Source organism: Rhipicephalus microplus, chromosome X (genome assembly GCF_043290135.1).
Source record: "Rhipicephalus microplus isolate Deutch F79 chromosome X, USDA_Rmic, whole genome shotgun sequence".
NCBI classification, from domain to species: domain Eukaryota; kingdom Metazoa; phylum Arthropoda; class Arachnida; order Ixodida; family Ixodidae; genus Rhipicephalus; species Rhipicephalus microplus.
The window spans coordinates 223211232-223236523 of NC_134710.1; the positions used below are offsets into that span (position 1 = coordinate 223211232).

Sequence of the window (25292 nt, forward strand, 5' to 3'; positions counted from 1 at the left end):
GCAAGTGTCAGGTGTCATTTGTTATGAACACTCACCAACTCGTACATGGCAGCCCCGTCTTCTACATACACACCATCAGTTCCAAAGAACATTACTGGATCAAGAAAGGATAATCATTGGCATGTTCAGCATTGCCATAGGCCCAGCTTTAGGTTGTCCTGTTACTTTCATCATGTGAAGACTGAAGCAACAACCACTTTGAGTTTCAGAAATAACGCAGATATCTTGGTTGATAATGTATTTACAAGCTGTTTACGAGTCGAGGAACGGTAAACAAGTGAGATTGTTGCCATAAACTGGTCCCAGCTGAACTCCTCCAAACATCCTCTTTCGTTTACTAACTACTTTGATGCCACTACTTGTAGCACCATAGTAACAACATGCCTATTCCTGCCACAACTTAAACCACCACCACCACGGCATACTGCAGTTTTTAGCGAAATACTTAAGTTGGGATGCGGAAATTTCACACTTGCATACTTGGAAGCATGCATAAAGATAGTGCACAAAGAAAAACTGCTATGAAGTAAAAGCAATAAGGACTAATCATTAATTAATTTTATACTCACACATACAGACCATTAAAAAAATCTGAAATGAAAGATTTGGTGCAACTATACTCACCACTGCAATGAACAATTGCTACACTGTTTTATTTTCACATTTAAAAATCGTGTAAAACACAAAAGCACAAAAAAAAATTTATTTGTGCCTGCGTGTGCCAACAAGGGTAGATAGATGTTACCAGTTAAAGTGTGTGCATATCACTTGTGCACTGGCATGTTTTGAATCCACACATGTATCACTGATATTTATTTATCACTTCAGAAATGAATGACTAGGTACTGCAGCACACGAGTACTAGACTTGGGTAGTACAGCTATGACTGTAATGCTCATGATATGAATTATAACTGCTCTGAATACATATAGCATGTCTGTTTTCTAAAATACCTTAATATGGGGCTTAATAAATATTTCAAATCAAGGCTATGCTCACTGAATTGTCAAACGATAACATTTCTCATGATAATGAAAGTTGTGACAATTTGTGAAACTTGAAAGCTGCAAGTCGCTGCAGCTTTAGAAGCTCTATAAACGGTGCTGAATGGCACGGCAAGTTTAAGAGGAAATGGGTTTCGAAAGCATTTTTTTAATTTATCTGTAGTCTAGCGCAATGAATTTTTTTTTTTTGCTGATTGTAAATATGTAATTAGTTTTTCAGTAAGTAGCACAGTTTTTGCATTGTGCTATGCCAATGTGTATAGTTCATTTTGAACAAATTTTTTTTGCCACTGAACTCTTTTGGTTCTGCGCCATTAATGGCTCATATTGCTCCACATTAACTGTTGAATGTAAATAACTATCAAGAAAGTGCGCATAAGACTTTTAGAATCCTCGGCCCATACTAATAGCTTACTATAGGGTTGTAATAAGTATACAAGCAATACAAAGTTTTAAAGGAGATACTTGCACCCTTCCAATGTTAAACATTATGGGGGCAAAAGTTCATCCTGATTTGGATATTGTAAGTATTAAAAACATGAAGTCTATACTCAAGAAGTTGCCCAAAACTGGATCTTGAGAAAAACACATTTGAAAGGTACAAGCCCAAGCTCATCTATACGACAAAGGTATGTTTTTTAAAATGATTTTTTCCATCATGAGAGCTTGGCAATCATAGTTATTTTAGGCATGTGCAACTCCTCATGCGAAATGCAATGACGAGCAGCTAGGTGACACGTGCCAGGCAACTCTGAACAATGAGCTCTTTTCAATTTTGTAGTAGTCACATATTATTATTTAAAAGTGATTTTAACCTACTTCGAGTTTAATTATTGTCTTCAGTGTTTTTTGTTATTGTGAAAGTAGGGAAACTAAACTTGTGAAAGCAAATAAGAACGAAATACTATATGTAATTATGGAGAAAGCTTACGTTTTTGACCTGCATCTTCCCTTAAAGATATTAAACAAGACAATAAACAGTTTCTCGCTCAGTGCCAGATAAGATGCATGTCTTTACTGTAATAAAGTTTGCACATTTCAGCTTAGTGTTCATGCTCTCACATAGAATTCAGTGTGCTGTACTAGAACCTGCTCTCTTTAAGAAGCCAAGAAATATATTTTAGGCAGTGCAAGGGCATATAAGGTTTCAACTTTTGAAGAGAGCACACAGAATATAACAATGGTACGAGATCAGCCTTTGATAACCAACTCCTCGTTGTGCCTTTGTATGATAGTATTATGCAGGAAGTGCAAACATGTGCTACATGCAGTAGGCAAGATTGTGGCGTGATTTTTCCACAGTGTGCACGTGTATGTTTACAAACAATGGCAATGACTCAAACTCTGTAATTGGTATTAGCATACTCCTTCAATGGTATTTGAAATATGTTGTAGCTGTGACAGGTTTCTACATCTCCAAGGCCAACCCGAAATGCGTAAAAACCGGCCTCCAACTAGCTGAATAACAAACAATGCAAGCAGGACGTGCATGGGACATGGCATGCACACAGAGTTGTTTTTCAGCAGCATATTGCAGTCAATTAAGTGTCATTTGTGCCAAAGAAACAATATTCACAAAATTCCTTTATATTGTTTTGTGCTGACATGACTGGCAGTGCAATGGGGTTACATGGTTCACAGAGGTAGGAAAGCTATCAAAGTGGATGGAATGTGATTGCATATATTGCTATGCAACTGCTTTTATGTTTGACTTATAAACAATAGAGAAACTAGGGGAATGACTAGTTAAAACATATGCATGGGCTATTCTTTACGAAAAAAAAACTTGGGTTTTTAACAGTGGATTCATGTGTCATGCGATGGCACAAAGTTTTTCTCAGCTGCCAATCACCGGTACAAAGTCATTTGATTCACAATGTCCTCCATAGATGTGTCGCCAAACTTGTCACTGTGTGCTGCCATCAGCCGGTAGATCTCTTCTAGCTGCTTCCTCTGAGCCCTAGCAAAGTAGCATAAAAATAAATCATGTGGCAGCAGGTCAGGTTCTTACAAAATTATATTTGCATGCATGTTCCTAAACCTTTGATGAATTTCATAACGCAGCATAATAGCTGTAGTTTTGTGATGTCGCTACTACTGTTTTCTGGACTCAAAAGTAGCATGAGCAAACAAATTACACTTAAAGTTTTTAAGCAATGCAGCTTTAGGGAAAACACAGCATCTTCCAGTTCTTCTGCAGTTTTTCTTTTTGTATGTGTGTGTGAAGTCTTGCTCTTGAGTCCTGCGGAGTCCTGCAAGATGGCAGGAGGATTACAAGCTTGCTTTCTGATAAATCCGTAAGAATTTCCTTATGGCCTTGTGTGGCAAACTGGTGGTTGTCTATTTTTCCTTTCTTACTCCTGCTCAGTGTTGCCAGGTATGGCTACTTTGCACCAATTACGTAACTTAGAAATTGGTGTGACATAGTTTTGCTACCAACACTTCGCCTCAGAAATGACATGAACTGCTACTCGGCTTAGTTATTTATATGCATAGTGGCATTTTTAATTACATGGCTTGGCTCATCCATTGAAAAATAGCAATGCCGAGACAAGCCACCCATGAGACAGGCACGAGCGACCTTCGACACAGGTGAACACAGGTGCACATAGGTGCATGCAACATGGTACAAATACAAGGAAGGCGTACAATGCTGCATCATCTCCTTGTAGCAGTTTGTATATGAAGCTGGTTAATAAGCATAGTTGCAGGAACTCCTGCAAGAGCAGAATGATGATAGCTTTCACAAATCGCGAGAAGGGCTGAGGGCATCACTATCAATTCTTAGTGTTGCTGGAGGAAAGGTACATCCCTGCTTAGAGCCTTTCAGATCGAAAAATACTGTTTGTAAAATAACTATGTGCTTTTGGGATTAACTACTGCAGCTACAAACACTGCGAACAGTGAGCCTCCTGTTTTGCCATAAAAGCATGGGTCCAGGAAAATCAGTAGTCGGTCCCTTTAAACTGCAATTAAAACTGAACAGGACAATCAAGAGCCTCGCGTCCCCGGAATTTGTGCACTCGTAAACATTGGAAAGTGAATGCCTGACAAACTGCTTGCGTCATTTCTAACAGGTGCAGACTTCTACTCATGAATAATAACTGTTCACAACTTGTCATGACAGAAGAAATGACTGCTAAACTTTTATTTATGCTTCAAACCAAGCAACTAATTTTGAGTGTGCTCATGCTTTACTCATTTTTTTTTTTTATTCTTGCCATAGGATGCATGAAATGAGTGTCATTTTTTGCAACATTGCAAGAAACCTTGTCATCTTGTACAGAATGATAGTTAAAGTCAACAATTTATGGTTGAATCAAAGCAATTCTCGTATTGAAGGGCTCATGCTGTATTTTTTTTTATATTTTGACCAATTGCATTTAGTAAGTTAAGTAAAAATGCCACAGTTGTTTTCACACATGCATGGCTACTTTTTGGCTAATTTTACAATTTTCTGGCTATTTTTGTCTTTTTTTCAAACAGGCAACGCTGACCCAGCTGTGTTCTTTCCTGACTAGATAAGTCTAAAAACAAGAGTATATACTTTACAAATGATGGACTACAACAGGCTGGTACTTTGCAGTTGGCAAGATGAGGTAAAAAAAATCTCATTCAATTCACTTTTCTTACTTTGTGATATAAGAAAAGGAGTGCTAATGAAGCTATCTTCTTCATTCGGTAATGCAGAATGCTTCAAAGAACAACCTGTTCTCTTCTCTGCATATAAGTTAACAAAGGATGCCCATTACAGTAAAGTTGGCTACATTGAGATATTCAACAGTGATTGCAGTAGTTGTTTTTACTTGTGCACTGTTCCCTCATCGTCACAGTGAAATGTGCATAGCACATTGGTTCAATATTTGTGCTCCATATTCTACACTGAATAGTTAGACAACAAGTTTAACAAATACATGCATAACTCAATGTGCTTCATAACCATCAACCTAGACCTAGAAAAGACCTTCATTTCAGCTTCAGAAACATTCCAATGTCCACCTGTTGTAGGTTTACATCATAAACACTGCATTAAAAAAATGTGTAATGCCATTCACTGCACGATTTACAGGGCATACTTCAAGCATGTCCATAGCTGAAAACATAGCACTCAAGATTTTACCTTTTAATGTTCATTTTCCAAAACAATTTCCTCTCAAGAAAATAAGTGACAAGGCTGAATGCAGCTTTTGTCATCTACTCGAGTGTCCACACAGCCACAAAACTCTTTAAAACTGTGTGAGAGAGAGACAAAACTTTATTTTTTGTTCTTGCTGGGGTCAAGGGAGGCAGGGCTCAGACTAGCCCTACTAAAACCCTTGTTCCTCAGTTAAGGTGACGGAAAAGCATAAACATGACACTTTAAAGGATCGATTTTCATGTGCATTCGCCACCTAAAAGTAACAAAAAGTAATCGTGCCACTAAGTTAATGAACCAACAGAGTGAAACAGCTATCGTTTTCCGCACTCACTCTTTTTCCAATGTCTTCTGCTCTTCAGTCATTGTAGCCTCAATTAGTGACTCGGCCGCTTTGGCTGCCTGTGGTTTCGCAGTCATCCTCTCCTTCTCCTCTTCAGATAATTCACAAGAATCAACGTCCTGAAAAACAAAAAAAAATGCTCATGTGAAACCTACATTTCTCATGTCTTGTATAAAGCTGTACATACATGGCTGCAAGCAGCAAAAAAAAGGAAGAAAGAAAAGAAAAGTAGAAATACACAGTAAACTTGAGCATTCGGAAAAGCATTAAAAGGGAAGAATACATCGAATAGGAAATTGAAACAAAAAGCATGGCACATTTTTAAATATTGTTACGTACAATCCAAATGGTGTACGAATAACTGTTTATTGGGGCTAACTTGTGCCCGAAAAGTAAAAGAAAATGTAGCGGCATTTCTACAGGCGATCAGCAAAAGCGGATCAATCTCCGAGAGGCCCTCGAGCGGTGCCCCACTTCTTTTTCATCAAAATCCCGTGCTGAGGAGGCGGGCGCCGTCACGGCCTTTTCTTGTCTCATCATTAAGCCGCTGGTCTCTAAGGGGGCGCACGAACTAGCGCGCCTAGTTTGTATACTGCGTCTGCCTTGCGCCATTACCCCTTGTCTAAAAACGCATCGTCCTGATGCGTAAAAGCAGCGTTGCTGAGACGGTCTGAATGTGTAGTTTCCATTGGAGAAATAGGTATTCCTCATGATTGGGTGTGTATAGTTCGATGTTCATTGCCTGTCATAGTATGGCTTCATTCTGACAACATGCACGATTTCTGTGCTCCTTCGGCATCTTGATGAGCTCACTTGTCCTTCCGGTGACACCTCGTAGTTCAAGGAGCTGACGCGATGAAGGACTCGGTAAGGGCCGAAATAGAGGAGAGGGATAGAGAGAAGTAAACGTTTATTTTGAAACAGTGTTCCGAGCAATGCCCGATGTCACCCTGAGGTGGGAGGGCTCCTTAGTCCAGGAACCCTCTGGCTTCTACTGCCCTCTTGGCCCTGGCGACAAGTTGTTGTTGCTCTTCCAGGTCCTCGAGGGCGAGCTTCGCCTCCCACGTTTCGGTTAGGTCTTCGTTCGTCCGTCCTGCTTCGTTATCAGTCGTGTGTTGTTGCAGATTACGTCTGGCAATACACTGGCATGCAAGAAGCAAGTGCGCCAGGGTGTCCGGTGCGTTGCAAAGCGGACACATAGAGCTATATCTCGTTGGGTAGAGACGGTGCATTAGGGCCCCATGTGTGTATGTGCTGCTTTGCAGGCGTCTCAGTATTACGCTTTCCTCTTTTGTAAGTTTTGGGTGTGGTGGAGGGTATACTCGTCGCTCCAGCCTGTAATGCTGGAGTAACGACGAGTAGATGTTTTGAACAACGTCCATCTCTTCAACGACAGATCGAATGTCCTGTGGGCAGGGGGCAGCCCGGCTGACGTGCTCGCGGGCAGCGGCGTGGGCCGCTTCATTTTCCTGCAGACCCTCGTGTCCTGGCACCCATAATACACAATTGTATGGGAGTGGAGTGCTTCGCCGTTTCAAAATATTGATGGCATTCGCTGAGATACGGCCCTTAGCAAAATTCCTGCAGGCGGCTTGTGAGTCGGTGAAAATCACCACGGCGTCTGTACATGTTGTGGTTGCTAGAGCGACTGCCGATTCTTCTGCGGCGTCTGAATTGAGTGCGTTGACTGTGGCTGACGCTAATTCTCGGCTTTGAGAATTGACGACGCTGACAGCATACGCGTTTCTATGCGGATACTTGGCTGCGTCAGTGTAGCGGGCGTCCGAGTCTTGCTTGAACTTGCGTCGAATAGCGTTAGCTCTAGCCTTGCGTCTACTTTTGTGGAAAGTAGGATGCATGTTGCGTGGAATAGGTGCGATGGACAGCGACTCTCTAATGTACAGCTGGATGCGCTTTTTCCGGTCTGCATTGGCGATGAACGTGTCGCTGTAGTTGAGGTACCGGAGCACCGACCTCTCCCCGTGGGCGTCAGCTTGAGCCTCTCCAGCTGACTATTCCTATGCGCTTCAATGAGCTCTTGCCACGTGTTGTGGACGCCCATCTTTAGGAGACGTGTGGTAGAAGCCATTGGCGGAAGTCCCAGGGCTACTTTAGTGGCCTTTCTTATCACGATATTAAATTTTTCAATTTCAGCGGTTTTCAAATTTAGGTACGGCGTGCCGTACGTAATGCGGCTGGTGAACAGAGCTTGCATTATACGTAGCGTGTCGTGCTCTTTGAGTCCGTTTTGTTGATTCGTGATCCTCTTGACGAGGTGCGTGAGTTGTGATAGTGTCCGTTGGAGTCTCGGTATGGTGGCAGCTCCCAATCCATCCTTGTAGATGTGAACTCCAAGCACTCGCAGGGTCTCGACTTTTGGAATTACGGTCCCTTTCAGCGTTACGCTAGGGTCGGGCTCGTCGTATAGAGGGGGTCTGCCTCTTGTTCTCGCTTTGAGGACGAGGTGCTCGGATTTCTTGGGGGCACAGCAGAGACCGCAGTCTCTGAGATACCGTTCGATGGAATCTACGGCGGTTTGTAGGCAGGTCTCTTGTCTCCCAGTGTTCGAAGCCCTGGTCCAGAGCGTGATAATGATTAGTGGAGTTTATTGGCGCAAGGGCCAGATGTGGCCAAAGAGCGCCAGAACGATGATAATGAATTGTACGATGTGCAGTGTAGATAAAACACATATGACGTGGCTGTAAATGGGCCTAAAAAACAGTCGCTGTAGGTGTGTAAAAATATATATATAGTAAGATTATGGCAATGACAAATGATGTGTGCTATGGAGACATAAAATGGTTTAAAAGTGATATGTATGTGAAATAAAAACTTGGCATGGAGCACCAGTGCCTCGACAGAACCCTTAAAACAAGAGCATGGAGGCCTGGGCTCATTAAAAGCTGCTATCACAGCGGTATCCTCTGAACAGAGGATGCGCTATGAACCTGTTTGGCTAAAAACATTCAATGTTAGGCTAAAAACATTCAACACTACATCCTTTAAAAAGCTTAAAACAGATTTTGCATCGAAAAGCGGCTCTTTGCCGAGGAACATAATCGGATGTAAAGGAAGATTATAGCGGTATGCTAAAGCAAAATATTTTTTTCTCTCACTTTCAGCTTCCGGACACTCCAGGAGGACGTGGAGGACGGTTAGCCTCTCACCACATCTACCACAAGTAGGAGGCTCATCGCCAGTCAGCAGGAAGCTATGGGTACCATAAGTGTGTCCTATTCTGAGGCGACAGAATAGGACATCAGTTCGCCATGTTCTTGTAGCGGAGGGCCAGTAACCCAACCGCGGCTTAATCAAGTGAAGCTTATTATTTATTTCTGTGTCCCACAAGCGTTGCCAGTGGTTTCGCAGTTTCTTACGTAGGAAGGGTTTTAGATCTGTTGCAGGGACAGTAGCGGTGGGGTTAATAGCACGCAATATAATTGACGTGGCCATTTGGTCAGCTAACACATTGCCCTCGATGCTTCTATGGCCAGGAACCCAGCAAATAGTAACATGCTGGTTGGACATGTACGCAGTACATAGGACGGAATACAACTCAATTATAACCGAATTTCTGATTCTGAAAAGGGATCTTAATGCATTTACGATGCTTAATGAGTCTGTGAATATAATAGATTTTCATATGTTTGACTTCCGTATATGCTTCACAGCCGACAATAGTGCATATCCCTCAGCCATAAATATACTTGTTTCCGGGTGCAGCACACCGGATTCCGAGAAGGATGGTCCGACGGCTGCATAAGCCACCCCTGCATGCGACTTAGAAGCATCAGTATAAAACTCTACGCATGAGTAGTTGGACTGAAGTTGTCGGAAATGCATTTTAATATGTGCTTCTGGTGCATGTTTAGTGATCTCGACAAAGGAAGTGTCACAATGTATGAGCTGCCACTGCCACGGCGGTAAATGTTTTGTTGTGGGCATAGGACAAAGTTCTAGCAGCGGAACACCCATTTCCTCACTTAAGCTTCTCACACGCAAAGAAAACGGCTTTCTCGCTGCGGGTCGATTATGGTAGAGGGTGGCAGCGGTCATATCGTTTATAGCTGAATAAGAAGGATGCTTTATGTTTGCGCGTACCTTTATAAAATAAGTGAAACTGCTATATGATCGCTGTAGGTGAAGTGACCACTGATTTGACTCTACATAGTGACTCTGGATCGGACTTGTCCTGAAAGCACCGGTTGCCAGTCGGATACCCAGATGGTGAATGGGGTCTAGGATTTTCAGAGCACTTGGCGTTGCGGAGTGATAAATTATAGAGGCATAATCAAGGCGCAACCAAACAAGGCTTTTGTACAAGTTCAAGAGACACTTCCGATCACTACCACATGTTGTACGTGATAGGAGCTTTAGGACGTTCATTGCTCTCAGAAATTTCATTTTTACATATTTAATATGGGGAATAAACGTAAGCTTAGAGTCTAAAGTGGTTCCCAGGAATTTATGCTCGCTTCTCACAGAGAGTTGGTCTCCCTTGATCGTAATATTTGGAAGTGGCATTACCCCTCGTTTGTTGGAGAAGAGTACGCAAGTACTTTTCTCAATGTTTATTTTAAAACCATTCTCATCTGCACATTTAGAGAATTTATTCATTCCAAGCTGCACTTGTCGTTCGCAGATAGACATATTGGACGATTTGAAGCTCATCTGCACATCATCAACGTACACGGAATAAAACATCGCGCATGGAATTACTGACTGCAGGGAGTTCATTTTTACAAGAAAGAGTGTGTAACTAAGTACGCCCCCTTGCGGAACACCAGTCTCTTGGGTAAATGATCTAGAGAGAGAATTTCCCACTTTTACGTGAAAGGTTCTGTTAGACAGATAATTTTCAATTGTGTTTAACATGTTCCCATGAATGCCCATGGCGGCAAGATCGCGAAGAATCCCAAATCGCCATGTGGTATTGTACGCTTTCTCCGAGTCTAGGAATACCGAAAGTACAAACTGCCTATGAATAAATGCATCTCTGATGTATGTGTCTATGCGAACAAGGTGGTCTATTGTCGAACTCCCCTCTCTGAAACCACACTGAAGAGGATCTAGTATACTCTTACTTTCTAGAAAGTGAATTAAGCACCAGTTTAGCATTTTCTCATAAAGTTTGCATAGACAGCTTGTTAACGCTATTGGCCTGTAGCTGGCGGCCAAGGACAGGTCTTTGCCTTGTTTAAATACCGGGATGACTATCACTTCTTTCCATGACAATGGAATATACCCAGCTGCCCACATGGTATTGAAGAGGGTTAGGAGTGTTGTCAGTGCTTCGGGATGAAGGTACTTGATCATTTCGTATATTATACGATCGCCACCTGGCGCCGAGTTGTTGCAGCATGCAAGAGATGACTTATTAGTTCAGCTAATGTAAATGGGCAGTTGTCTCACTTGATGGATGTTTACATTTAAGGGGCTGCCGTTCTTCGCGTTCTTTGAATCTTAAGAAGGTTTCTGTATAGTGTGATGCACTTGAGACATATTCAAAGTGTTCTCCTAGGCAGTTCGCCTGCTTCTCCAGGCTCTCACCTCGGCTACTTAACAAGGGTAGGGGGTGTGACTCCCGACCGATTAACTTGTTTACCCTATTCCAAACCTTCGTTTCGTCGGTGTAAGGATTGATACCACAGATGTACCTATTCCAAATTTCGTTGGAAGACGACGCATTCTTCTGGCTTGTGACTTAACCTCTTTGAAATTGACGAGGTTTTCAGCCGTTGGGTAATCTCGGAGTAATCTCCAAGCTTTATTTTGACTATTGCATGCTTCCGACAATCATCGTTCCACCATGGGATGCAACGCTTATTAGTCATTCCATTAGTTTGCTTAATACATTTCACTGCAGCCTAAATAATAAAACCTGTTAGGTATGCCAGAGCATAGTCTATATTAAAAGTAGTTATGTCATTTTCGTCTAAAAATGTGTTTTCTTGGAGCAGTTCCCAGTTGGTTAACTTGGTGTTCCAACGAGGAAAGTCAGGCGAGCATGTACCTTCTTTTGTTCAACGTAATCGGGAAGTGGTCACTCCCAAAGGGGTTCTTGAGAACGAACCACTCCAGATGTGGAATTAGTGTACTCCAGACAATACTCAGGTCTATAGAAGAGTATGTGTTGTGTGTAGTGCTATAATATGTTGGTTCTTTTTTGTTAAGTAAACATGCACCTGACGAAAATAGCAAGTGTTCTATTAGGCGTCTTCACGCATCTTAACGGGAGTCGCCCCATAGAGGATTATGTGCGTTTAGATCACCAACGACTATATATGGCGGAGGAAGTTCATCAATGAAGCTGTGAAACTGTGCCTTTGAAAGTTGATAGCACGGAGGAATGTAAATAGAAGTAATTGTTAGTAGCTTCCAGAACAGCACTACTCGGACAGCAACTGCCTCAAGAGAAGTTAAAAGGTTTAATTGCTTACAGGCAACACGTTTATCAACTATTATAGCGACACCGCCCGACGAGGCGGTAGCATCGTCATGGTCTTTGCGGAAGATGGCATATTGTTTTAGAAAGTTTGTTTGTGTGGACTTGAGACGTGTTTCCTGAACACACAGCACCTTTGGAGTATGTTTATTAAGAAGTTCTCTAATATTATCGAGGTTATGAAGAAGTCCTCTCACATTCCACTGTAAGATCTTTGTGTCCGTTTTAGATGTGTTTTGTGCTGTGTGCTCAAGGATGGAAAACTAGCTCACGGAACCTTTCCAGGGGCCGTGACACGAGATTTTTCTTTTTTGGATCGGTCGACGGAATCGCGCCGATCCTTTGGCGCTTGCTGCGCCCTCACGCTCGGTGTTGTGTCCATTGGCTCTTGCGCGGCGCTGGACACGCGCTCTTGCGAGCGCTGCGTTTGTTTCGAGGGCCTCGCCACAAAAGACGAGAACTTCGCGGCCCCAGCCCAGAGGTTGGTGGGTCCTTCTTGGATGGCGGAGCAGCACTGGCTGCAACCACCGAGGGGGCGGATGGCGTCACCGCCAGCTCACTATGCATGTGCCAGACAGCCGCCGGAGGCCGTCGTGGCGCTGCCCCTTGATGCACCACTTCAGCAAAGCTGGTTTCTGGTAAGTAGGACACCTGCTTTCGTGCCTCCTTAAATGTATTGTTTTGTTTGACTTTAATTGTGAAAATTTCCTTATCTTTTTTCCAGCATGGGCATAACCGTGAGTATACGGCATGCTCCCCATTACAGTCCGCACAGTGAAGAGAGTTTTCACAGGCATCAGCTGTGTGTTCTTCAGCACTGCATTTCGAGCAAGTTAGGCGGCCTCGGCAGTTCTGTGAACTGTGGTCGAACCGCTGGCATTTGAAACATCGGAGAGGGTTTGGTATATATAGCCTCACTCGAAGCCTCATGTTCCCAGCCTCGATGGAGTCAGGCAGTACACTTGACTTGAAAGTATCAGGTGCTTAGTCTGGACTTCTTTGCCATCACGCCTCATCCTAATTCGTTTCAGGTTGATGACATTCTGTTCGCTGAAACCCTCCAGGAGTTCAGCCTCCGTCAGCCCTAACAGGTCATCATCTGAAACAACGCCACGGGTGGTGTTAATGGTTCGGTGCGGGGTTACTATTAATATGGTATCTCCAAATTTCACTAGATTAGGCAGTCTCTCATATTGTTTCTGGTCACGGAGCTCCAACAGGAGGCCACCACTTGCCATTCTCGATGCTTTATATCCTGGGCCAAAAATTTTCGTTAAAGACTTCAAAACTAGAAAAGGTGAAAGTGTTCGCACTGGTTTGCCAAGTGTGTCAGCGTGGATAACGTGGAATCGGGGAAAAGATACTCTCTGGTGACCAAAAAACTGGAAGACTTCATCGGTACGCCTTCTTTTCTGAGGGCGATCAGGGAGTGGGGGGAAGGAACTAGCCATATGTAAATATTTGTTTTCGGCAGCGGTGCCAGCCACTCACCATGGAGTCCTATAAGGGGACGCTGCAGGGTTTGTAAGCACAGGCCCTGCAGACGCCAGCTATACGCCACCACTATAACCAAATATGGTTTATCCAGGGTAGGATAGCCACACAGGGTTAACCCTTGCCGCCAGGAAACATGGAAGTCAATGGAAGAGAGTAGAGGACAGGAAAGATTTAAAGTAAGAGAAAAGACGAAGATGTGAGGGGGAGACAGGAAAAGACCTGATTCCCCTCAGGCGGGTCAATCCGGGGGTGCCGTCTACGTGAAGCCAGGGCCAAAGGGGTGTGTTGCCGCCGCTGGCGGGCCTTAAAGGTCCAATCACCCAGCATTGGCTCAACCCCCAGGATCCCCTTTTCCCCGGACACGGCAAAGCCATGCACGGCTACGCGTGGGAGGGAGCCAAAACCCCCCCATTAGCTCGGGTCCGTAGTGTCGCTACACACCAAACGCCTGCTTGCACAGACGCCCTTCGGGGTTGTCATAAGAGTATTATTCTGATATGGGTAGCTCTGTGTATGGTTGTCCTCACGGATTCACACACACACGCATGCACTAGGGCAAAGAAAGTCCCACGGTAACTTTTGTGTGTTGGTACGTAAGAATTTCAGATTTGAAAGACTGAAAAATCTCCTTTTTTGACTTTATGAACTTTTCCATTTGGCTAAATAATTCAAGCGTATCCATTACTTCATTAAATCGAGTTTCTACTGTACATGGAACTTCTTCTGTGACCCCCTCCAGATTTGATTGTCCGGGTTCGATTGTATGAACTTTGCTCATAAACTTTGCTTTGATTGAGCTAAGCTCACCTGTGGCGATATTCCTATTTACAAAGTGCTTTAGATTAATGAAGCACATCCACTTACATTTTATTTTACTAAATGTAAATGGTTGCACAGTGTCAGTACTTGAAATTTGCAGTTATTGTGCTCTCCTAGATAAATGGTAGAACTTCTATGATCAGAGGCTGTGTTTAGTTAGTATGTGTCCTATGCACAAATGGTTGCTCAGAGAACGCATTTTTAAAATCAAATTTGCTTTATCTCATACAATAATTTATTGTGAACGAGAAAATAAAAGGAAAATTAAACGCTGCACTTGACTCGTAGTATTAGTGCAAATTATGGTGCATACATACACATTAGTTACAAAAGAGAAAATTGAGAATGGTATGCACAAAGCATGAAATCATGGAAGTTTCAAAGTGTGCCGCAACAAACACATCACAATAACATTACTTCTGGCAAAAAAAAAGTGCTTGAGGGGTTAGCTGCGTAAAACACCTATTTAGTGTAGATGCTATTACACACACAGAAGTCAACGAAAAGCCCCAAGGGTTAATTTAACGTCTTCTGTAGTGTCTCATGGAAATAAGTTAGATGAAAAACAATTAAATGCAGTGTGTACATACAAGAATAAATTAACTTGGCCAAGATTGAAGCTAGTCCACATCAGAACAATATGCATTCACTCATAACATTCTTTACTATGCATTCTCAGTAATCAGTTCCTTCAGATAATACTACGGATACAACCTGCTATATAAACAGCATAATCTTTCTTGTGCCACAGCTCCTGGCTGATCAGTTATTTCTGCACTTCTAAATATATACTAGAAGTAGGTTTTCACATATCTTATTTGCATGCAACAATAGGTATAAATAGAATAGAAACTATGACAGAAGTAGACAAGAGTCCCAATGCTTTCGTCTGCCGCAAACAGCCTTGTTTGTGACTAACCCAATTGAACTCCTAAAGCATGTTTTTGATACACAACGACTGTTTCAATTACAGCTAGGGCTTTTCACAAGGAAAATAAAATTTCCCAGTTACGAAACTATTGATTTTTATCAAAATAGTCCTGTAAGATGCTTAGACACCATACCACATCACAGCAGCTCTGCAATCATTACTCTGCAGACTGAACACAAAAATGTTCACAGGATTTGTAAACTTCTTGTCATAGCTCTGCACTTTGACTGAATTATTGTTTATGGGTCTAGACAAGCAGAAGCTTCTAAAAGCCCACTCGGAGCTGCAAGTGGTGCTTGACATTACATTACTGGCAAAGCAATTTTTTTTTACAGCATGTGTGTTTAGATTTACATCTACCTCAAGGTGGCTGGTTAATGGTTGACATATGGACCCTTTTAATCACAACTGTGCCCGATCACGACTGAAATTCTTCACAATAATTGACTCCCTTCCATAGGTTCTAGAAGTCAATTTCACCCGAACAATTTGATTCCTACTGCAACATATAATACACAATTTGACACTCATATTAGACCAACTTCATTCAAAGCTGCACTAACCGAATGCATCTTCAGCCAGTCATAGCTTAGTATATTTGAACATGTATTTTCAGTAATATGTTCTATTTTTTTGCATTTGTTTGTTTTTGCACAACCCAACCGCCTCTGTAATTTAACAAAGTCGCAACCTCAAATACTCCTCTGTAATGCCTTTATGTGGCCTGAGGGTGAAATTGATTAAATAAAATTTGTTTTTCTTTTCTGCAAAGCTCGTTAAAGATACATCCAATATGAAAGAAGCTTCGGCACCCTTTTCATGACTGCAAACTTTGCATTAAAGCCCCAAAGCAAAATGAGAGAGAGAAACAATGAAACTGCAGATTCTGAATAAAGAAAACGGCATTTAACCCAAATACTCCCTGCACAAAATCAGGGGTTCTATTAGACAGCATAATTTTTTATCGTGAGTTGATGAGGGCATACAACTCAATTAGGTTGCAAAGTGAAAGGAGCAGAGCAATGGCTCCAGAGATTCGAAAAGGAAATACTGGGAAGATGGGCCCCTCCCCACTCTATTTTTTAGTGCCACCCTCCCACAGTATGCAGAGAATGCCTTTCCCTAACATACAATTCTGAAAGTCCTTCTAGAACAACAAATGCAACAGCCACCATGACGATTATCTAGTAAGCAATATTTCCGGCATGCTGTAGCTTTCAGTAATTTTTAACTTATGACACTTATTTACTTATTGTTAACCTAAACTTAAACAATAAATACGTATTCAAAAACTTGTCATGATGGTACCTATACTCTGGTTCTGCACACATTATATTATCAACTGCCATGTGCAGCAGTTTTGCACTGTCACGTGTGGTACAGTGATCTCCCACAAATTCATGACCCACATATTTGCAAGCCACCTATTTTTCACAGCCAGCAACGCTACACAAACAAGCAATGAGTCGCGGCTTTTTGTGTGCTCAATAAAAATCAAGTGTGGGTGTAGGTTTGCAAAATAAAACCTTCGTTGTGTTTATAAGTTTTTCAAAGTTTAAGAATGCATTCACAAGCTGTAAATGGCTTTCGTAGATCATTTCTGCACAAATGTATGCACATTATATCTCAACCATCGCGAGAGTCTATGAACGTTAGAGGCAGTAAAAATGCTGCTGCTGACGCACATGTTTTCGTACTCTCTTGTAGGAGAAAAGCGTGCTGGTTTTTGGTATTTTTCATTACATTTCTTTATCCCCCATTCTCTATTTTGCCAACAATATTTTGAACGATGTTGCAATCGATCGCGACAATCATATAACCTGAAAATACCTTTTACTGATTGCGCAGGGTCGATGTTTATGATTCGAAAGAAGCTCGAACTCAAGGGTAGTTGGAGACGTGCAAGAAATGCAAAAACAAAATCAATCATTCACTTCGCTTTTCAATTTAGTTCATCGCAATATGCATCAACGATATGCTCATCATATTATATCAAATACAACCTCGAACGCTGACGAAATGAATCTCTTTCGACACTTGTGGCTTAGATTGTACATAGTAACGTTCAAACGCAAAATATACCGCGCCAGCGTAAACACAAGGGCCACAGGCGCACAGTTCGGCGACACCGGTACTGCATGCAATCGCAACAGTCCTTACCGTTTTCTTTCGCCTTATAAAGCAGCCGTACTTCGACGTTCTGTAGGCGAAAACAACTGTAAGGAAAACTACAAGCGCTGAAGTGACCAGTGAAAGCAAGAACACCTGACTGAAATTCGTCCACACGCCTTCCATAGCGAAACCAACACAGCCTTCGACCTATAAAGATGATGATGCTAATGATGCAGTTGCCAATGACAATCGACACAAAAAAAAACAACTTTTGTAGAATTTCATACTTTTTCGCAGCAAGTAGATTGCCAGCAAAAAATATTCAGTAATTTTATTACCCGTACGTGACAATTAGGGGCGAAGCTCCTGAGGACCTAGCCTTCTCCAACGTTTATCGATATTTTTTTTTTTTTTCATTTTTCTAACTCCTCTTTTCGAGGCGGGTGCGATTTGCTTTAGGGGAGTGTGAGAGCGCTGCAGTCTAACTTTGCGTAGGGTGCCTTATGCCAACGCCTCCTCTAAACCATAGAGTTTCCCACAATACTTACTAGAGGGAACTCTGGCGCTAGTGTCTAAGAGAGTTGCAACTTGCAACACACGGCTAGAGTGCCTAGAATAACACGGCGCTTCAACGAGCATGAGAATGATGGGTAGTCACGGAGGAAGGAACCTTTCCTTCCTCCGTGTTGGTAGTTACAGTGTACCCTTCTAGTACACTGTATGGTAGTACTATAGTGAACTAGAAGTACTCTAGTGGTGCGACCGGCCAGGCTCTGGCGCCAGCCTTTCACACGAATGACGCGAGGTGGCGCCACTGCTCCATTTCCTAGGAGCTTCGGCTGCGTTGACCGGCCGTCGCTGGCTCCTTCTGAGTTGCAGCTATGGTCAATTCTAACGCGCGTGTTTGCTTCCTGGCTCATGCAAACGTAAAATTGCAAGGTGAAAGGTGCAATCGCAATAAAACCACAATGTGATGACACTTACTTGAAGAACTTTAGTGTAGCTGTGATGTCACCACAGGTATCTTCAATTCCTGACTTGTACAGCTGCAGACCATGAATCACTTTTTCTCCGAAAAGCTGAAAAGCTAAAGATACTCTCATCTTTTCAAAATTGTTGGGGTTCGTGTGGCTTCCGGTGATTCCATGCATTGCCTGCAATGTGACACTGCAACCATCCAGTTCCAAAGCTTTGCGTACGAATTGTAAAGATACCTGAAAGGAATACCAAAGTGAGAAACTGTTAGAAACAAACAGATTGTATCAATAAAGTTGTACAGCATGCTTGGTGATCAAAAACAACTTACCCGGCCCTCAGGTGTTTCGTAGTCCGACCTTAGTAGTCCATTCCTCAGGCACTTAATTAAGTGAGGAAAGTCCGACAGAAAATGGAGTTTGCGCGTTGGGTCCACTGGATGCAATGTGCTGCATTTCGTTTCTGTCAGTGATGCTTTGATGCCCATCACAGACCACATTTTCCGATTCCAAGTGGCACCATCAGACGTAATGAAATCAACCTTGAGTCCGGCCTTCTCAGCTAAAATGACGGCTTCAAGCATTATCTTCGTCAGCAGGTTCCCATTTATGTTTCCATGAGTCGCAAATTCAGCGAGTATTTGCGTCCATTTGCCAACAAAGGGCACAAAAATTATCACCATACCGTGATCACAGACACTGTGCTTATCTTTGTCAGACGTAAACTGTCCCAAGTCAACGAAGCCATCAATGCGGCCTTCACTGTTCACTGAGAGGTGCTCCGAGAGTTTCAGTTCATCCACGATGAGTCCTCCATGGCATAAAAACTCGTCCATAGTGCAAGTCTTTTGCTTCAGCACATCAAAGATTTTATTGCTAAATCCTAACCCAGTTCTGTAGCATTTTAAATATTTGCGAAGCGTAGTCTTACTGGGGAGAACTAAGATTTTTTCTTTGCTCAAGTGCTCATACAACCTTGCACTTTTCAGCTTCATAATCAAACATTCGAGCACCCACTCATTTGAAAATATCATGCCTTTAGTACTCTTCCGTGAAGAAGCTTTGAATATGTGGAGAGTTGCCTCACGCTGCTTCTCTGGTAGGAGAGCTACTTTTGCATTGAAATCTTCTTCTGCGATTGCCACATTCTTGGCAAGCATGACACTCAACTTTTTCTTAAGCACACATGCCTGATTTTGAAGACGTGCTGTCTTCTTCTTTTGTTGCGTCAGTCGTGAAGAAAGGGTTTTCTTTACAGGCAGGTGTACACGACAGTTAATGTACGACTTTCTTGTCAGTAACGCTTTCCTAAGGGACTTGCATTCTGCACAACTTGAGCCTGCAAATGAACAAACAATGCATACGTTAAAATCACACCCCTCAATACCTGAGGCAATGTGGTAATGTTATGGGCATCCTAATGCACTTTACGTCTACTTACCTTCAGAAGAAACTTTTCCGAAGCAGCGTACGCTGATCACGGATCGTCCAGCAGTGTTTGCTTCAGCTCAATGATGTGCGGTCAGCCGAGAGGAAAGCGGCTTGAATTCTTGTTTACACATTGCTCCCTTGCAGACAGGGCTTTCTCGAGCTTCTTCCAATACGGATGTGGCCTCAGCATTGGGATTGCACGGGTTTCTCTTGACACAAAACACCTTGATAGAAGACTTGGGCTACAATTTTTCCTTCTGTGGACATAAAGCACACAGCTTTTTCATGAAAAATATCCAGTTTTGTACGCTTGCTTATCACTGTCGTCACAAATATTAGATCGCAGTGGCCAACTGCTTCTATACGACACCAGTAGTTTGCAGGAACTTCAAGTGTGCGAATAGCTTCAATTGAAAGTCGCGCACTAGTGGCAGCATTAAAGTCCATGCCTTCCATTTCACCGCCGTCGCACACTTCGTCAGGTGCATCAGGCCTGCGCCGTTTTCTGCTTGCGCCTTCAGGAGGTTTGGCTGCTTTCCTTCTCTCGGGTCTTTGCTTGGGCGCAGCGACGGAAAGGTACGCTGGACAACCTGGCAAAAGCGTTGGCACGGCATCAGGCACCAATGACGGTTTTCCTCGGGGAGTGCGCACTTCACAGCCATTTATCACGTGCACATATTCGCGCAGAATATATCTTGGCTCGAAGTGATGTTCGCACACCGCTGATGTTTCGGTCAGAGGCTTGTCATCCCTCCGGAGGTTACGCTCCCGCTTTCTGCGGAGATCGTCTTCTCTAGGAGCTGCAAACAACGATGCCTTCGGGGCGCCCGGGTAGCCGCTTCGGCAACCCGGAGCAAAACAGTGTGAATCCGTCCTCCGCTTCGACATGTCACGAGCTACATGTTTGTTGGTACGGAATACCTGAACAGGTAAAGACAGCTGCTCCACAACGGTCCGTGCGAGAAAATGCAGAGCAGAGTATACCGGTACACGTGCAGTACAGTAGCTGCAGACAAAGCGATGCGCAGGATACCGGCAGACGTGCTGAACTAACGCGCTGAATCACCAAGTGACCGCGCCTCGCCTAGGAAAAGGCGCAGTAGCGCCACGAGAAACCCTAGCGGCGGTCCGTGGTATTTCCGACCGCCAAGAGAGGCGGCGTGGCCTGGCGGTCGTGCCACTAGAGTACTTCTAGTTCACTATAGGTAGTACACACATTTGTCTAATTTTCGTACTTCTGGCCTGCTTCTGGCTCCGTGTGTGTTCGTGTGGCTTGAAGCTGTTTTTTCACGAAAACATAAATTAGCAAATGTTCACCGTTTGCGCTTCACAACTTTAGTTATTTAAGCTTACTATTTTGATTCAAGTCCAGAAGTTCAAAAGGGTTTGTTGTTTTTTTTTTCTTTCAAAAGAAAACCGTTAGCAGTAATAAACGAAGCCGCAAGTATGATTCGCCGCTCGCAAGTACGAAGAGTAGGCAAATGTGTGTACTACTACAACATTCTACTACCCATCATTCCCATGGTCGCTGAACGATCGCAGCGCCAGAGTGCCCTCGAGTTAATTTTGAGAAACTCTATGCTCTAAATAATGCCTGGGGAATGGCTCGCGCTCCCAGCGGAGTTGGCCTGCCTTCAGTTTTGAACAAGCGCCGCGCAGTGGCGCTCGCGACCAAGACTAGAGGGTAAGAGGTGACAAGAGGGTTGCAGTAGGGGCGTTCTCAGAACGCAAGCTTGAAGCAGTCATGAGGCAAGCGAGCGCAAAACTCAAAACTACAGCTGATAGACGAAACCTCGTGATAATTTCAGGCGGTTTAAACGTTGTGTTAAATGAAGATACAGCAGGACTAGCAACCACACTGGCGAAAGGCGTCGATGACATGCGCGCCACTTCTCTTCAGGTACAGGTAGTTATATGCACGATACCGAAGGTACCGGTGCGTGATAGCAACCTGCAAAGAGCGGTTTTCAAGGCAAACCAAGAGATATGGCGGATGAGTCGAGAGAAAGGCTTTGAGGTGGTGGAAATAAACAGAGAGGTGCATAGGTGGGGTGGTTTTCAGCGAGACAGAATTCACTTCGGTGGGCGGCTAGGTCATGTGGTGGGTTGGCGACTTGCAGGACGCGCAGTAGCTTTTTTGGGGGGCAAGCGAGCCCGTCGGTGTGCAGGATAGCTAGTAACGAGGAAAACAACCAGGGAGACTCTTCGGCAGGTGGTATGGACAGATACGATTCCAAAGTGGCACCGATATCTAAGATAGGTAGAGTCCGGGGCATAAATAGACGTAGCCACGAGCGCCGAGCCAATTCAGACATAGGGTATATTAACATGCAGGCTGGTAAGAACAGGCTGAAGTGGGAACTGATAGAAGAACAGCTAAGGAAGCGAGGCCGATGGTATACAGTTTTGTAGAAACACATCTCAGGGACATGGAACAACCTCCGAACAATCCGGACTACGTGTGGGAATATCGTAATAGAACAGAAGGCAGCAGAAAGGGGGGTGGTATTGGGGCATTCATTTAAAAAGGTACAGTCTGGCAAAGGGTCAAGCAAGAGTGCAAAGAACATTTATGGCTAAAAGGGAAAGTGGCAGGTCAAATGACACTCCTTGGTTTCGTGTACTTGTGGACGGGAGCAAAGGCCAGAAAGGAAAACCAGACAATGGTAGAGTGTATATCAATAGACATTCAGGAGTTATGAAGAGAGTGCGAGATAATTATACTAGGAGACATGAATGTGCACATAGAAGATATAGATGGGTATACTGACCCGACAGGCGAAATGATCATGGATATGTGTGAAAGGCTTGATTTGATCATTTGCAACAGTACCGAGAAGTGTGAAGGGCCAATAACATGGGAGGTAGGAAGGCTGCAGTTGACGATAGATTATGCACCGATGTCACATAGGATGTATGATAAGCTCAGGGGAATGCACATAGATGAAGGTGGCTCCAGAAGTCTGAGTAGTGATCACAAACGTATCAAGCTAAGTTTTGGAAGAGCAGTGAAAGTGGGAAGGAGACAAGATGAGCAACTACAGGAAAATTTTTATCCAAAAAAGGCAAATTGAAATAGCCACTAAACAAATTGAGAAAGTAATCACGGTGGATAATAATACAGTGTGGACATACACGAATATAATTACACTCTTTGAGCTAGAGCTTGCTACGATGCGTGATAAGTCACCCTGGAAAAGAAGACACAACCCCAAAAGTTGGTGGGATGAGGAAGTTGAGAGAGCCATAGCAAAACGTCAGGAAGCCTCTAGGGAACACAGACATGCTAAGCAGCGGGGTGAACCGACAGATGATGTTGAAAGAAAATGGGAAACCTTTCTAAGCTGTAGAAGGGATGAATCTCTTCTGATCAATGAAAAGATTAGAAGAAAGGGAGCTCAGTGGCTGGCAGAAGTACATAAAAAAGATGGAAAGGCAGCTGCGAAATTTTCGAACCATCTAAACTTCCTAAGAAATGAGACGAGCCTAGAGCAGAGTTTTATAACTACAGCCCAAGGTGCTAGGCTAAAAGGGGACGAAGCTATTGAATATATAAAAACAAGGGTGACAGAAAAATTTCAACAAAGAAGTACTTTATGCACCACAATAGACAAGGACGAATCAAGTGGTGCAATGGCTCCATTTTCACAACGAGAGTGGGAAAGGGCTGAGAAAAGGGTTCCTAGTAGTACATCAACAGGCCCAGATGGCATTCCAATTATGCTGATAAAGACATAGGTCCGAAGTCTAAGCAGGCTTTGAGAAAGGCAGTGAGCAAAATATTAATCGATGGTGATGTTCCCGATGGATGGAAACTTTGCAGGATGAGCATGATCTATAAAGGAAAGGGGGACAAAGCAGACATAAACAACTACCATCCCATAACACTGACATCAGTGGTCTACAGGCTGGCGATGCTGATTATAAAGGAAAGACTGCAGGCATGGATAGAGGATGAGGGGGTGCTGGGGGAACTGCAGAATGGGTTTCGGAAACACAGGAGGTTGGAAGACAATCTGTTCTCACTGACGCAGTGCATCGAAATAGCAGAAAAGGAACACAGGCCGCTGTGGCTAGCATTTTTGAATATCAAGGGAGCGTACGATAGCGTGGTTCAAGAGGAATTGTGGGGAATACTGACAGACTAGGCGTGGAACATGTAGTGACTAATCTTTTAAAAGATATCTATAAAGGTAACAAGGTAGTTATAAAGTGCGAAAAACAGGTATCCAAGCCTGCAGAGGTAAAACGGTGGCTTAGGCATGGGTGTTCCCTGTCACACTTATTATTCATGATGTACCTACAAGGATTAGAGGCCAAATTAGAGGGAAATGGACTGGGCTTCAACCTCTCTTTAGTCAAACAAGAAAAACTTATTCATCAGGCACTACCAGCTTTAATGTACGCAGATGATATAGTGCTAATGGCCAACAACAAGGAAGATTTGCAGAGATTGATGGACATCTGCGGTAATGAGGGAGATAGGTTAGATTTTAGATTCAGTAAGGAAAAATCAGCAGTCATAATTTTCAATGACAACGAAGGTAGTGAGCTTAGAATACAGAAGGTCACGCTAGAGATAACAGATAAATACAAATATCTGGGTGTATGGATAAGCAATGGGACCGAGTACCTGAGGAAACACGAAATATACGTGACGACTAAAGGTAACAGGAATGCAGCAGTGATGAAAAATAGAGCACTGTGGAATTACAATAGGTATGATGTTGTGAGAGGAATATGAAAAGGGGTCATGGTTCCTGGTCTGATGTTCGGCAATGCGGTCTTGTGCATGAGATCAGAAGTTCAAGCAAGATTAGAAATTAAGACGTGGAATAGGTAGGCTTGTTTTAGGAGCTCACGGGAATACACCAAATCAGGGAGTACAAGGTGATATGGGGTGGACATCATTTGAGGGCAGGGAAGCAAGCAGCAAGATAAAATTTGAGAAGCGATTGAGAGCAATGGGGGAGGAGTGTTGGGCTAGGAAGGTATTCAGCTACTTGTACATGAAGAATATCGATACAAACTGGAGGAAGCGAACCAGGAAATTGACTGGTAAATACTTGGAAAACAGCAGGGGGCCAAACCAAAAAGAATTATCGGTTAAGAAGAAGGTGAAGGAAGCTGAGACCGATATGTGGAGAATTGGCATGATTAAGAAGTCCGCACTAGAGATCTATCTAACTTTTAAGCAGGAAATAGCCAAGGAAAGGATCTATGATAATACTCGGGGTAGTTCTCTACTGTTTGAGGCAAGGACGGGAGTACTGCGAACCAAGACATATCGGGCCAAATACGAAGGGGTACACACGGTATGCAGTGCGTGTGGAGAGGAAGAAGAAACTGCCGAACACTTGATAATGTTCTCTAAAGGGCTTTACCCTGTAGTTCAGGTTGATGGCGCAGAGTTTTTCAAAGCACTGGGGTTGAGGGACAGTGAGGGCAAAATAGACTTTAAGCGGGTAGAATTACCTAGATGGAGGTTATCTGATTGGTGGCTAAAGTCAAGGCACGAGTGAAAATTTAACCCTTCGCTGCAAAGTACGAATCTTCAACCTCAGTATTTAAGGGGAAAAAAATCTACTTTTTGGTTCATTA

General features: G+C 43.3%; 1 protein-coding gene across 2 annotated transcripts; it reads right to left on the bottom strand.

The window, feature by feature from the left end:
- Positions 1 to 632: 632 nt before the first annotated feature.
- Positions 633 to 17663, bottom strand: LOC119176476 (uncharacterized). 2 transcript variants are annotated; one of them, XM_037427771.2, is made up of 3 exons: positions 17335 to 17543; positions 5474 to 5601; positions 633 to 2964 (listed from the first exon to the last, which is right to left on the bottom strand). In XM_037427771.2, the coding sequence occupies exons 1-3, from the start codon at positions 17467 to 17469 to the stop codon at positions 2853 to 2855; spliced, it is 375 nt and encodes a 124-aa protein (XP_037283668.1). In that variant the 5' UTR covers positions 17470 to 17543; the 3' UTR covers positions 633 to 2852. The 2 variants fall into 2 exon arrangements, with proteins under 2 accessions (XP_037283668.1, XP_037283669.1); XM_037427772.2 differs by lacking the exon at positions 633 to 2964 and adding an exon at positions 3000 to 3256 and having other exon boundaries at positions 17335 to 17663.
- Between the last annotated feature and the right edge of the window lie 7629 nt (positions 17664 to 25292).